At 58.2% G+C, this 12626-nt stretch overlaps 1 protein-coding gene across 3 annotated transcripts in view; it reads left to right on the top strand.

Moving 5' to 3' along the window:
• The window catches only part of BCAR1 (BCAR1 scaffold protein, Cas family member), a 39100-nt gene that overhangs the window by 773 nt on the left and 25701 nt on the right, over nucleotides 1-12626 (top strand). The window contains exon 1 of one of the 3 annotated variants that reach the window (XM_030818955.1): nucleotides 1294-1478. The exons of 1 other annotated variant lie outside the window; for it this stretch is intronic. In XM_030818955.1, coding sequence (XP_030674815.1) covers nucleotides 1467-1478 — 12 coding nt within the window. In that variant the 5' untranslated portion in view covers nucleotides 1294-1466. Of the gene's footprint in view, nucleotides 1-1293; nucleotides 1479-2092; nucleotides 3657-12626 lie in introns of those variants that run through there. One more of the 3 variants, XM_030818958.1, reaches the window with a different exon arrangement.

The raw sequence follows: 12626 nt of genomic DNA, 5'->3' as shown, positions 1-12626 counted from the left end.
GAGCAGGGAGGGAGCCCTCATCACTGCCAGAACAGGGACTTGGGTCTCTTCTGGGAGGCCTGGATTTCCCTCTTTCTCGCATACCTCATACCCCCTCATTGCTGCTGGCCTCTTGGGATCCTCCCCGGGACACTCCTGGAGAAAAGATCAAGGCTGCGCGCCCCTTGGGGAAAAAGGCTGAAAATCCAGTCGGTGACCTGCTACTGGGGGCTTTTGGGAGCTGGGGGAAGTCAGCCTGCTGCCTGGCTCTGCTTCCTCCCTCCAGCCACCGTGGCCTCCTGGCACAGCATCCCTGGCAGACAGAAGGGCCCGCCCCCCACATGGGCACCCACGCAGAGATTCCCTAGGCAGCTGGAGCTCTCTGTCTGCCCCCAGGTCCCCGCCATGAGCCCGGGCTGCGGCCAACCAGCCTCATGGATCTGGCTCCGTCTTTCCTCCCTGGGGTGGGCAGCGCTGACCTCTGGGACACTGCTCTGGACCCCAGCCCCACTTGCTCTAGATGTTCACCCACCGTCCCCAGGCAGCAGAACAGAGGGGTCGGACCCCTGGTCCTTCCTTTGAGTGGGTGAGGGATCTCAGTGCCTGGGCCTATAAAATGTAACGGGGCAGCAGCAAGGCCTGCCTGGCAGGAGTGGAGCGATGGGGACGAACACGCACGTGTCCAGTGGCTGCAGGTGCCATGTGTGGGCACCATGGTAGATACGAAACAGCTGAAATTGGGGGTGTTTAGCCTGGGGAAAGGAAGTCTCAGGCCCACGAACTCTCGTCTTCCAGCCTCTGGGAGGACGGTGGGCTGAGGGTGGGCCCAGGAGTGGGGGTTACAGGGACACAGGATCCTCCCTAGAAGCCAGGTCAGATGTCACTGTCAGGGCGACCTCAGGATGAGCTAGACTGTTTCCGGGGAGTGGGGAGCTCCTCTTCCCTGGGGGTCTCGGGGCTCGCTCTCAGCTGGGGGAGGGCAGAGGGGCTCCAGGAGGCCTGCTGTGCTGCCCCGCGATCGCCTTCCGCCGGCCGAGCCCTCCCCGGTCTGCGCCCGGACCCAGGGACTAGGAGCCCGGCCAGGGCCACAGGGCAGGAGCCCAGCTCCCGGGGACGTGCAGTGTTGGGGGAGGGGACTGGTTGGGCGACCCGGAGCTGGTGCGACTGGAGGTGGCCCGCAAGAGATGGGCGAAGAGCGGAGGAGACCGCGCCTCCCCGCCGCGTTGGGCCGACAGAAAAAGGCCGAGGTCCGGGGTCCTCACCTTTAACGCGTCCCTGGCCGCGGAGACGGTGGGGAGGGGCGGCGCGGGTGGCGCATGCGCGGCGCGGCTGGAGCGGCCGGACCGTCCGGCGTCCGGGAACGCTCAGGAGCCGCAGGAGCCGGAAAGAGCCGGGACCCCTCGAGGGGCCTCTGAGCGGCGCGGGCGGACCCGAGCCCCCAGCCCGCCGGCGCCGCTGCCCGCCAGGCCCCGGGGGCGGCGGCCAAGATGTCCGTGCCGGTGAGTACCGCGCCGCCCGGGACTCCAGGCCGGCTGCCCGCCGCCCGGCTGCGACCTCGCCCCGCCCGCCGAGGGCCTGATGCCGCGTTGGCTCCCGGACTGAGGGTCGCCTCACTGGGGCCTACTTGGCCCCGGGGGAGAGCGCACAGGCTGGGGGAGCCTCCCCCAAGCCGGCCTCTCTGCCCTCTCCTTTCCATCCTCTTTTAGGAGAGCTGGATCGGGCTGGGGTCCGTACTGTCCCCTCGGGGAGCCCCCCAAGATGGCTGGGTCGGGAAGACTCTTTGTTGGTCCCCGGGAAACCCCTGGGACAACTGGGCCAGGCGGGAGTCTGCTGCCCGCCAGGACCCCGCACCAGGACGGCTAGGCCTAGCGGGGAGGGGTCTCTGCCGCTCCCGGGACTCCCCTCTGGGACTGCTGGGCCGAATGAGGGGGTGGGAGGCCTGTGCTGTTCCCCACGACCTCCTTCGGATTGCTGCCCTGCGGCGCTCCCGGGACTCCCCCGGGGTGGCCAGGTTGGGGCGCGGTCTCTGCCAGTCGCCGGAGCCACCCCTCCCCCAGGACGGCTTGGCTGGATGGGAGCCGTGCCTGCTCTCCACGGCCGATGGGCTCACTTTCCTGTGAAGTTTTCCTCCCGCCGCGGAACACCCGGGGCCCTGACTGGCTGCGTCCTCCCTGCTGGCCGTAGGGGTTTTCTGTCCGACACCCCTCTTCCTGGCCGGGCAGCCTGGCTTCGGCAGACCCCTGGGCCATGGTTCCACCCCTGGGCACTGGCATCTCTGAGCATCTCAGTCTCACATCCTGAGGACGGCAAGTGATCCTGGCTACCCCGGGTAACCAGGCCTCAGGTGCAGGCCCCACATGACAGATGGACAGACTGAAGTGGGAGGTGGGAGGCGGACACCCCGGCGTCCTGCCAGGAAGGGACACCATCTGCACCTGGCGAGCTGTGGCCTCCAGCCATCGTTTCCCTGCCTAGTTAGGGGCTTTTCCCTCCAGAGCCCTGTCCACTCTGGCCTTGTTTCTGGAACTGCTTCTCACCCGGAGGACCCCATCCTTTCCGTGAAGCAGGCAGTGGGGGCTTCCTGGCAATTGGCCTCTTCATTAACTATCCCAGAGTGTGTGCAGATGACCGGAGGGGAGGCTGGCCAAGTGCAAAGCATTGTTATTGCAGAATTAAAGAGCCCGCTGCCGCCCGCCTCCAGAAGTGGTAATGCAGTTACAGATGAAAAAATGAGGGCTTCCAGACTGTGCTGATGTGAGCCCCGCCATCCGTTCTGGTTCAGAGCATAGTTGTCTCGTCTTCAGAAAGAAAGACAGAGCATGCCTGCCAAGCCCTTCCTCTCTTCTGCTCTGCTATCCTGGAAAGTTCTGGACTTCTCTGGCCCAGGGCCTCAGGGGACCGGTCAGCCCCGCTCCTGTGGGCACTGGGCAGAGGGACAAGGTGGACCACCTGAGCCTGCTGGAAGGCCAGTGTCCCAGGGCAGTAGTGATTAGGGAATGTCACTCTGGCCACATCCGAGCCTGGGTGGGCCTGTATGGGGTGGTCCCCGTTTGATTTGGTTTGGTTGTCCACAGTCAGAGCCAAGCTCTGGACGTGGAGTCTGGGATGGCACCCTGACCCCTTGCCTTACAGGACTTTGGGCAGCCTTCTTTGGCACTGTGCCTCATCTGTAACAAGAGAGGGACAGCGGGCTGGGTAGGACTTGGACACATAGGCACTGTCGTGGGGACCTGCAGCCTGGCCATGCCATCATGGGCTCCGAGTCACCTCCTACCCTCTCCCTTGTAGTCACAGCCCAGGAGAGTTCTGCTGGGGGTGGGCAGAGGTCTTTGCCATCTGCCCCCTACGTGGCTGGCTGGCAGATCACCGTGGCTCTCTCTCCTGGGACCTTGGGCAGTGTGTGAGGTAGTGGGGCCAAGAGGAGAATTCATTTTTGGAACAGTCTTGAAGTGTTCGGAAATTGCTTTCATGTGCTGAGGAGGCCCTGCGGAGGCTTCGAGACCGAGCTGCCTGCTCAAGCCCTGCCCTTGGAACTCAGAGTGGCGACTGCTTAGGGACACATCTGGGTTTTAAGCACACCCATTCATTTGGGCAGTCTTTTCCTAGATGGGCTGACGCAGGCACTTTGGCCCACAGAAATTATAAGATGCTTCAGAAGGGGATGGGAGGGAAGCAGGGTGAGAGGTTGCTGGGCTGGTTGTGCGGGGAGTGACCCCCTGAGTGTTGGGGGAGGGGAGATGCAGGGGGTCAGCTGGTGTCACCTTTTCATTTGACTCACATGGAGTCCCGGACCCAGAGAGGGGAAGGAGCCAGGGCGTCCCGGCTACCTGCTCAGTGCCCCTTCCTCTGCTCCAGGCGTAGAGCAGTGCAGTGCTTGGATGGTGCCTGGACACCCTGTGCGTATTCCCATGCCTTCCTCTTGCCCAGAGCCCTGGGCCTGTCTCTTCCTGCAGCTGAGAGGACACATTTGGAAGGAAATGTGCCACCCACCTCAGACCTCTGGCAGGCATTGGCTTGGGAGTCCATGTTTAGGGGTGGCAGGTGCTGGCCACCCCTGGCCCTGCCAGGTAAGAGGCCAGCTTCCAGCTGCAGAGAGGCCTCCCTGCTGTCTGTTCTGCCTCTTGCTTCCCATCTGTGAAGTGAGTGCGGCCCCTCCAGCTCCTCCTGTGCTCCTTCGTTGAGGGATGGCTCCTTTCAGGGATGCTGCCCTGTGTGCTAGGCGCTGGGCTCAGGGCCTCACAGGCCCACAGAGGGCCTGTGTCTTGCCAGGGTCGCATGGCCAGTGAGAGGTGGAGCCAGGGTGGGAGCCTAATGTGGCAGGATCCAAAGCCATAAAATGAGCATCATCCTGCATGGCCTCTACTTGTGGGGGCTGCAGCCTGTTGAGCTGTGGACAGCAGCCAACCCTCTACCTATGGCTTCCCAAACATGAGTTTGTGTCACCTCTTCTGCGTCCCTGAGAGGCAAAGCACCTTGGGCTCAGAGCAGGTAGCACCCAGGGCTGTGCAGCAGGGTGGGTCTAGCCCCAGCCAGCCCCAGCAGTGGTAGATGGAGATGAGTAGACCAGCTTGGCATCTGGTGGAAACCTTGGCCAGCAATCCTGGGACTGGCTCTGTGCCAGGCAGTGGTGTGAGTGGGGGAGCTGCCCAAGGAGCCATGAGGGTCTGCCCTGGGGTTCATAGCTGGCCTGGGCAGCCAGGCAGTGGACAGAGAGAGTGGGAAGAGGCAGTGTCCGGGTTCAAAGTCTGCAGCTCAGGCCCCACTGCCCCTGCCACACCCTCTCCTGCCGCTGGGCCTTGGCTCAGCCTGTCCGTCCCTCTGTAGGAAGTGACCTCCAGCCAGCTGCCTCGTTCACCAGGTCATTCCCATTCACCTCAAGCTCTGCGCCATCATCCATAGGAAGCCTTCCCGGCCCCGTCTGCCATTGTCCATTTGTTGGTGGGGTGATGTGGTTGTGTCAGGCTCCCTCTTCACACTGCAGAACCCATGACTGCTTGCCCCGCTCTCTCTGCCTTCTGGCTGCAGCTTGCCCCTGGCCGCCTGCTGAGTGTGTGGCCCCAGGAGTATCATGGAGCCCCCACAGGCCAGTGGCTGCATCCCCATGCAGAGCCTGGGGTCTCAGCCACTCTCCTCAGAGCCTTGCTTGGGGCTGAAAGGGGTTCCTGGAGAGGCTGCTTCGGGGTGGGGAGAGTGTTTTGGTAGGGCAAGGGCTCTCGAGTGAACAGTGTTGGCTCTGTGCCTTGAGTGAGTTACTGAACCTCCCTGAGCCTCAGTTTCCTCTTCTGTGTCATGGGGATGTTAACAGCACAGAGCTCCTGGGATTTTGTGAGAATTTGGTGACGGGCGACCAGAACTGTTAGAAGGAGGGTGATTAAGTAACAGCAGCTACTGCTGTGGAGATTATTGTCTTTACGTGGCGGTGGTTGGCTAGTGCAGTGGCTCAGACCCGTTCCTGACTCCTGGGCAGCCAGCGTGGGGAGGAGGCTGGGCTGGGCCCAGGCTGATTGCCCTCTGCCCCTAGGGTTCTGTGGCCCTTTCTTTACGGTCAGTGTAGTTTCTGCCAAGGCCTTGGTGGTGGGATGACCCTGGCCTCTCCCCTGCCCGGACGTGGCCTGCAGGACCCTGGCCTCTTGAGCCTTGGATGGTCAGGTACTTGTCTTCACTCCACCGAGAGAGTGACCTGCATTGGGGCGACCAGCTGGCCCATCGCATCTAGGCAGCTGCTCCCCTGCTCCAAGTGCCCCCGGGAATGAGGCGGCACTGCAGGCTGTGGGAGCCGCTGCAGTGGTGCAGGCCTCTGGTCAGGTGTGGTCTGCAGCAGCCGGGCCAGCACGGGGCAGGCAGGGCCTCTGAGGGAGGCTGGTTCCACCCCTGCCTGGGGATCATGGCTCCTTAAGGGAGGGGCCTACAGCCGGGAGGGTGAGTGGGGGGCCTGGGTGATACCGGCAGACCTCCCCATTTCCTACCACTGGTGCCCTGGTCTTCTGGGGCCCACACCACCTTCCCTCTGTCTGCTTACCTTCACCCCTGGCCTTGGACTTGACTTCACTGTAGCCCTGCGTGTGTCCTCCAGGTCAAGCCCCATTATTTCTGTGGCTCACTCTCAGTCCTTGTGTGCTGGGCCATTGTCTCCCTCTCTGCAGGAAAAAAGAAAGAGTTCTGGGGACAGGTTGGGGACCTCGGTAGAGGTGCGGAAGGGATGCTTGCTCTGGTGAGATGGTCACAAGTTGCGGCGCTAAAGTTAATCTCTTCTCCAAGGGGGATTAGAGGCTGGGAAGGTTTTTCAGTCATTTTAATTTATTATTTAAGCCCTACCAAATTCCAAGAAGGATTTGAAGCAGATTATAGCAGAAGACACAAATAGTCTGGGATCATGAAAAGATCTGGAATTATGTAATGTATGGGGAAGGAGGAAGAATTATCCCAGAAAGCCTAGGCTCAGTAGGCATCCAAATTTAACTTGAAGCTCCCTGATGGTCAGGGCAAAAAGAGTAGCATGGTGAGTTTAGGCTTGCAGTATCTATTTTTGGTATTTGTAATGCCATGTATTTTTTCTTTGCTTTGTTTTATTTTTTACCAGTCGAACCTCTTATTGAGGTAAATTTTACATGTTGTGAAATGTGCAGATGTTAAACATACAGTTAGTTGGATGAGTTGGTTTTTTTTTTGAGATGGAGTCTCACTCTGTCACCCAGGCTGGAGTGCAGTGGCCTGATATCAGCTCACTGCAACCTCTGTCTCCTGGGTTCAAGTGATTCTCCTGCCTCAGCCTCCCGAGTAGCTGGGATTACAGGCATGTGCCACCATGTCCAGCTAATTTTTGTATTTTTAGTAGAGACACGGTTTCACCATGTTGGCCAGGCTGGTCTCGAACACCTGACCTCGTGATCTGCCCGCCTCGGCCTCCCAAAGTGCTGGGATTACAGGCGTGAGCCACCACGCCTGGCAGTTGGATGAGTTTTGATTAATATAGACCTTCATGTAGCCATCAATCGAATCAAAATAACAAATATCTCCATCACCTCAGAAAGTTCTCAAAAGCCCCTTTACAGTCAAGATTCTATCACCCTGGCTTAAGTTTGCCTGTTCTTAAACTTTCTGCAGCTGGAAGCCTACAGTAGATGCACTTTGGGGTCTGGCTTTTTTTTTTCTGAGACAGAATCTCACTGTGTCACCCAGGCTGGAGTGCAGTGGCAGGATCTCGGCTCACTGTAACCTCTTCCTCCCGGGGTCAAGTGATTCTCCTGCCTCAGCCTCCTGAACAGCTGGGATTATAGGTGTCCCCCGCTATTCCCAGCTGATTTTTGTATTTTTAGTAGAGACAGGGTTTCACCATGTTGGCCAGACTGGTTTCAAACTCCTGACCTCAGGTGATCCACCCACCTTGGCCCCCCAAAGTGCTAGGATTACAGGTGTGAGCCACTGAGCCAGGCCAGGTCTGGCTTTATTCCTCGAGCATATTGGTTTTATTCTTTTTTTTTTTTTTTTAGATGGAGTCTCATTCTGTCGCCCAAGCTGTAGTGCAGTGGCACGATCTTGGCTCACTGCAACCTCCACCTGCTAGGTTCAAGCGATTCTCCTGCCTCAGCCTCCCAAGTAGCTGGGATTACAGGCGCCCACCACCATACCCGGCTAATTTTTTGTGTTTTTAGTAGAGATGGGGTTTCACCGTGTTAGCCAGGATGGTCTCAATCTCCTGACGTCGTGATCCGCCCGCCTTCGCCTCCCAAAGTGCTGGGATTACAGGTGTGAGCCACCGCGCCCAGCCAGTTTATTCTTTTTTGTTGCTGAGTAATGTTCCAGTAATGGATGTGCCACAAGATATTTATCCATTCCTTGTGGATGGATATCTATCTCTACCTTTAGTGTGCTGTGTCTGAGTCTGAGTCTTGCTGTGTTGCCCAGCCTGGCCTCCTAGACTCAAACGATCCTCCTGCCTCAGCCTCCCCAGTAGCTGGGACTATAGGCATGAGCCACTGAAGCCAGCTTGTGCTGTGTGTTATTAAGTACTGGAACACTGGCACTGTTGTTGGCAAAATACCCCATTTAAGTATTTTATAAAACCTGATATCCAATTGTATGCCTTGAGGCATGCCTAGAGATCTGTGCCCCCAAATCCTGGATCTACCAAAGTTACTTGTTTGCCCAGAAAGTGGTATGACCACACTCCTCCCTGTCCCAGACCTCACCAGGTGTCTTAGAGTTTAAACTGCCTCTTCGCAGGTTCTGTGGGAGGTTAAGTGTCTTAGGCTGTAGAGTCATCTGTGTTTCTGCCAGGGCCTGTGACCACTCCAGAGGTCCTGGTTGGGAGGTTTCTAAGGAGAGCAGGAGGCGGGAGAGGATGGAGCAGAAGCTACCTGCATCCCTCCTCCTCCTCCTTCCCAGCCCACACAGATTCCTGGGCTCTCTCTTTTTTTTTCCCTGGCCATCTGTCAAGGCACCCCTCCAGGCAGACACTCCTTGCTGCTCCTGCCCCATTGCTGGAAGCCCTAAGCCCAGGAGGCACGCACCACTGAGCCAAGACTGAGGAGGGTAGAGGGAGACTCCCTGCGTCCCTGGACCCCAGCATCTGGGTTTCTTCTGTGTGCTCCTGCGGCCACACTGGCTCTTCACACTGAAGGAGTTGGCTTGCCTGTGCTGTTTTTACAAATCTTTGCTGTTATTTTTTTTCTGCATAATGAGTCTTAGCAAAAGATTCACACATCTGCTCAAATGTCATCTCCGCAGAGAAGCCCCCAAGCACCTTGTGTAGAACAGCCTCCCCATCCCTCTGCTGTCTGCTTTGCAAGCGTTTATGTTTGTGCCCCTTAACACACACCTTGGAGTGTGAGTTCCCTGAGGACACAGCTGTGCTTTGACACAGCAGTGCTGCCAACAGTTAGTCCTCAGTCAGGAGGTGCAGATGCGTGAGTGTTGCCTTATAACATGCATAGTGAAAGGGACCGCAACCAGCCACTTCCTACTTTCCCCAGGGCAGTCCAAGAGGAGACCCTGCCTGCCTCCAGTGTTGGCGGGTGGATCTGGGGGGAGCAGAACTCCAAGGAAAGATTTTGCCCCAGTCTCTCAGACAAGGTTTCGGGGAAGGTGAGGGATGCTCAGGGCATCTGAGGAGCGGTGTCTGTGCAGGCTGTAGGGAGAGTAGGGAGGGCTTGGTTGCGGGATGGGCTTAGCACATGGGGCAGGCCAAGGGAGGGTGCGCCCTGGTGCCCAGCGGGGTGGGGCCAGTGTGTGATGGCGCAGGGTGTGGCTGTGCTGCGGGCAGTGGGACACTAGGGTGCCACCATGTGCTTGCTGGCCGCCTGTGCCATCAGTCTTACGGCCCCAGGGCGGGCAGGGCTGCTGGTGGTGGGTTCATTTAACAGATGGGCAAACTGAGACCTGAGCAGTACAGTGACTGGCTGAAGGCCCACGGCAAGTTGGAGTCATTAATATCTGCTCCCTTCCTCTAGTCTAAGCCTGGGCGAGAGCCTGAGCCTGGGTCTCCCAGGGCAAAGGAACCTTTATTTGTAGGCCGGCGTAGCCTCTAATGGGACACCCAGCCTGGCCCCACGATGCTGTCCAAGGAGGGAGAAAAAGCATTGCTTTTCCACCAGGCACAGTGGCTTAGGCTTATAATCCCAGCACTTTGGGAAGTCAAGGCGGGAGGATCACTTGAGCTCAGGAGTTGGAGACGAGCCTGGGCAATATAGTGAAACCCCATTTCTACAAAAAATAAAAAAATTAGCCAGGCATGGTGATGCACACCTGTAGACCTGTAGACCCAGCTAGTCAAGAGGCTGAGGTGGGAGGATCGTTCGAGCCTAGGAGGTTGAGGTTGCAGTGAGCTGTGACTGTGCCACTGCACTCCAGCCTGGGTGACAGAGACCTTGTCTTTAAAAAAAGAAAAAAAAGCATTGCTTTCCCTGTGGCTGCCACAGCTCTGTCTTCCCTGTATCCACTCTTTCCGTCACTGCCACCCAGAGCCCCCAGGGTCCCCTCTTGTGAGTCCCCTGGCCTGCTGACCCCAGCAGAGTGGCCGGGTGGGTATCTGTGGGTGTGGGCCCCTGTATTCTATGAAAGCAGCCTGGAGTGGGCAGCGGATGATGTGTGAAGTCACCCCCCTCCGCCCAGTACACTGGGGTTGGTTGCCATGGGAGAGCAGATGGCTGGGCTGGGTTGGGCTGGGGAGACCTCCTGACCACACCCTCATCCCTGCCCACCCAGCCAGTCAGTGGAGAGCTGGGCAGCCCCCAGCCATGGAGCTTCCTCTCTGAGGACGAGGACAGAGCTTGCCCCTTTGCCCCTCTTTCCCCCTTCCAGCCAGGACTGAGCCCCTCTTTTCCCCCTCCCCCAGGCAGTGCTGAGGGGCTGCCTCTGCCATAGGGCGCAGATTCAGGAGGGGGACATGGTGGTCAGCAGTGGGGCAGAGTGCACATGGCCCCTCTTCATTGCACATAGGGGCGCCACTGGTCCAGGAGGACCTGTCTGGGAGGGCCCTGTGCTGGTGCCTGCCCCACCTGCCAGCCCCAGGAGGCTGGGCAGGAGGGGAGAGCTGAGGGAGGAGGGTACAGAAGAGGAAGGGGTCGCTGGGGTGGGTGGAGAGCCTCTGAACAGCACCCTGGGGCTGCCTTGCTGGCCCACTCTGGCCTCGGGCCGCTGTGAGCTGAGCCTCTCTCTGAGGCAGGCACCAATGGCAGGGGCCTCTGCTGCTTGTTAATTTCCAGATAATTTGGAAAGTTGTGCTGCCTCTTTCAGTCCTGTTTCTGACAGGCCTGAAGTGGAGGCGTAGGGCTGGATTTACTGGGATGCAGGCCAGGACTTGGAGTGCAGGCAGGCCCCAGCCCACCCCTGTGCTGTGTCCCTTACCTGGCAGCTCTGCCCACACACCTTGGATACGGCCCCTGCCCCCGGGGTCTCTGGGGACTGGCCTTGGGCATGGCAAAGGGGATGACCACTGGAAGGATTTGGCTTCAGGTTGTAGGGCACGCCCACCTTCCCACAGTCAGAGCCACTACTGTAATGACAAACACTGCCCCGCAGTCACTCCACCCTCGAGAGCAGGGGAGGATGGGAAGCCCTTTATGGTAACAGCTCCAGCTTGAGTCCTGAGTGCACGCTCTGCGGTCTGGGGTCACCTGGGGTGCTTTCCGGTAGGCACATACCTGGGTTATGAGGTGGAAGGTGCGAGCTCTGCTGGCCATGGGAGCTGCGTGGGGCACTGCCCGTCTCTCTGCCTCCAGGTAGCCATCATTCTGTCCTGGTCCCAGGGCAGCAGTGAGGAATGACTGGTGTTGGGGTGTGGGCTGTCCGTTCTGTGTGTGACAGTAGGCTCACCTCTGTGCTATCCACAAAGGTTGCCTGCCTTCGTCTGGGTTTTGTTTTGTTTGTTTGTTTGAGACAGAGTTTCGCTCTCTCACCCAGGCTGGAGTGCAATGGTGCCATCTTGGCTCACTGCAACCTCCGCCTCCCGGGTTCAAGCGACTCTCCTGCCTCAGCCTCCTGAGTAGCTGGGATTACAGGCACGTGCCACCACGCCCGGCTAATTTTGTATTTTTAGTAGAGACGGGGTCTCACCATGTTGGTTAGGCTGGTCTTGAACTCTTGACCTCAGATGATCTGCCCGCCTTGACCTCCCAAAGTGCTGGGGTTACAGGCGTGAGCCACCGCACTCAGCTGTTTTTTGTTTTTTGTTTTTTGTTTTTTTTTGAGAAGGAGCCTTGCTCTATCGCCCAGGCTGGAGTACAGTAGCATGATCTCAGCTCACTGCTTCGTCCATCTCCTGGTTCAAGCAATTATCCTGCCTCAGCCTCTTGAGTAGCTGGGATTACAGGTGCCCGCCACCATGGCCAGCTAATTTTTGTATTTTTAGTAGACACGGGTTTTCGCCATGTTGGACAGGCTAGTCTCGGCCTCCTAAAGTGCTGAGATTACAGGCATGAGCCACCTCGCCCAGCCTCACCTTGGTTTTGAGCTTGCCACTGTGAGTGTCCAGCCTAGGGGGATGGCGTCAGCTCTCATTGGCCCTCCAGAGATACCGTTTCTTCCTGTTCCTGGGGCTGGCAGTGCTCACCTCCGGCCTCAGGAAATCCTCTCCTGCTGCCGCTCCCAGAGCCGGCCATCAGCCGAGCCCACCCTCACCGCTGCTGGGAGGCTGAGGCTTCAGGAGGGGAAGGGGCTGTGTGCCTTTACACTGTGCAAACCAGTTTTAGCCTGCTCTTTTCACTTTAGTTTGTTGTAAGCATTTTCTTGCATTATTTCAGTCTTTGGAAGAGGCCATCTAATAGCTGCAAGCTATTCTATTGAGGGGCTGTGGTTTGTCTCACCGGTCTCCTAGAATTGGCATTGATAGGTGAGCCTGTTTTGCTCCATGTTTTGCTGTCATTGCTGTCGTAAATGCTGCAGTGGACATTGGTGAGCATCGAGCAAGAAAAGTTCTTCTGTGCAGTGGGTCTGTCCTGAAGGCAGACCTCAGAAAGCCCAAAGAGCAGGAACCCTATCCCAGGGTTATCTTTCCACTCGGGTCCAGTATAACCCCCTCCACTCAAGACACTTAGTGTCCTGGTGTGCTGGATCCACCTGTTTTCTGTACAAACAGCTATTCCAGGCCCTGAGGGGTTGGAGACATCTCTTCCAGCCTGTGAGCTCATCTTCAACCTGGCTGGAGGTGC

The sequence above is a fragment of the Nomascus leucogenys genome, chromosome 2 (genome assembly GCF_006542625.1).
Source record: "Nomascus leucogenys isolate Asia chromosome 2, Asia_NLE_v1, whole genome shotgun sequence".
Lineage (NCBI taxonomy): Eukaryota > Metazoa > Chordata > Mammalia > Primates > Hylobatidae > Nomascus > Nomascus leucogenys.
This window is presented reverse-complemented; position numbering and strand designations above follow the sequence as displayed.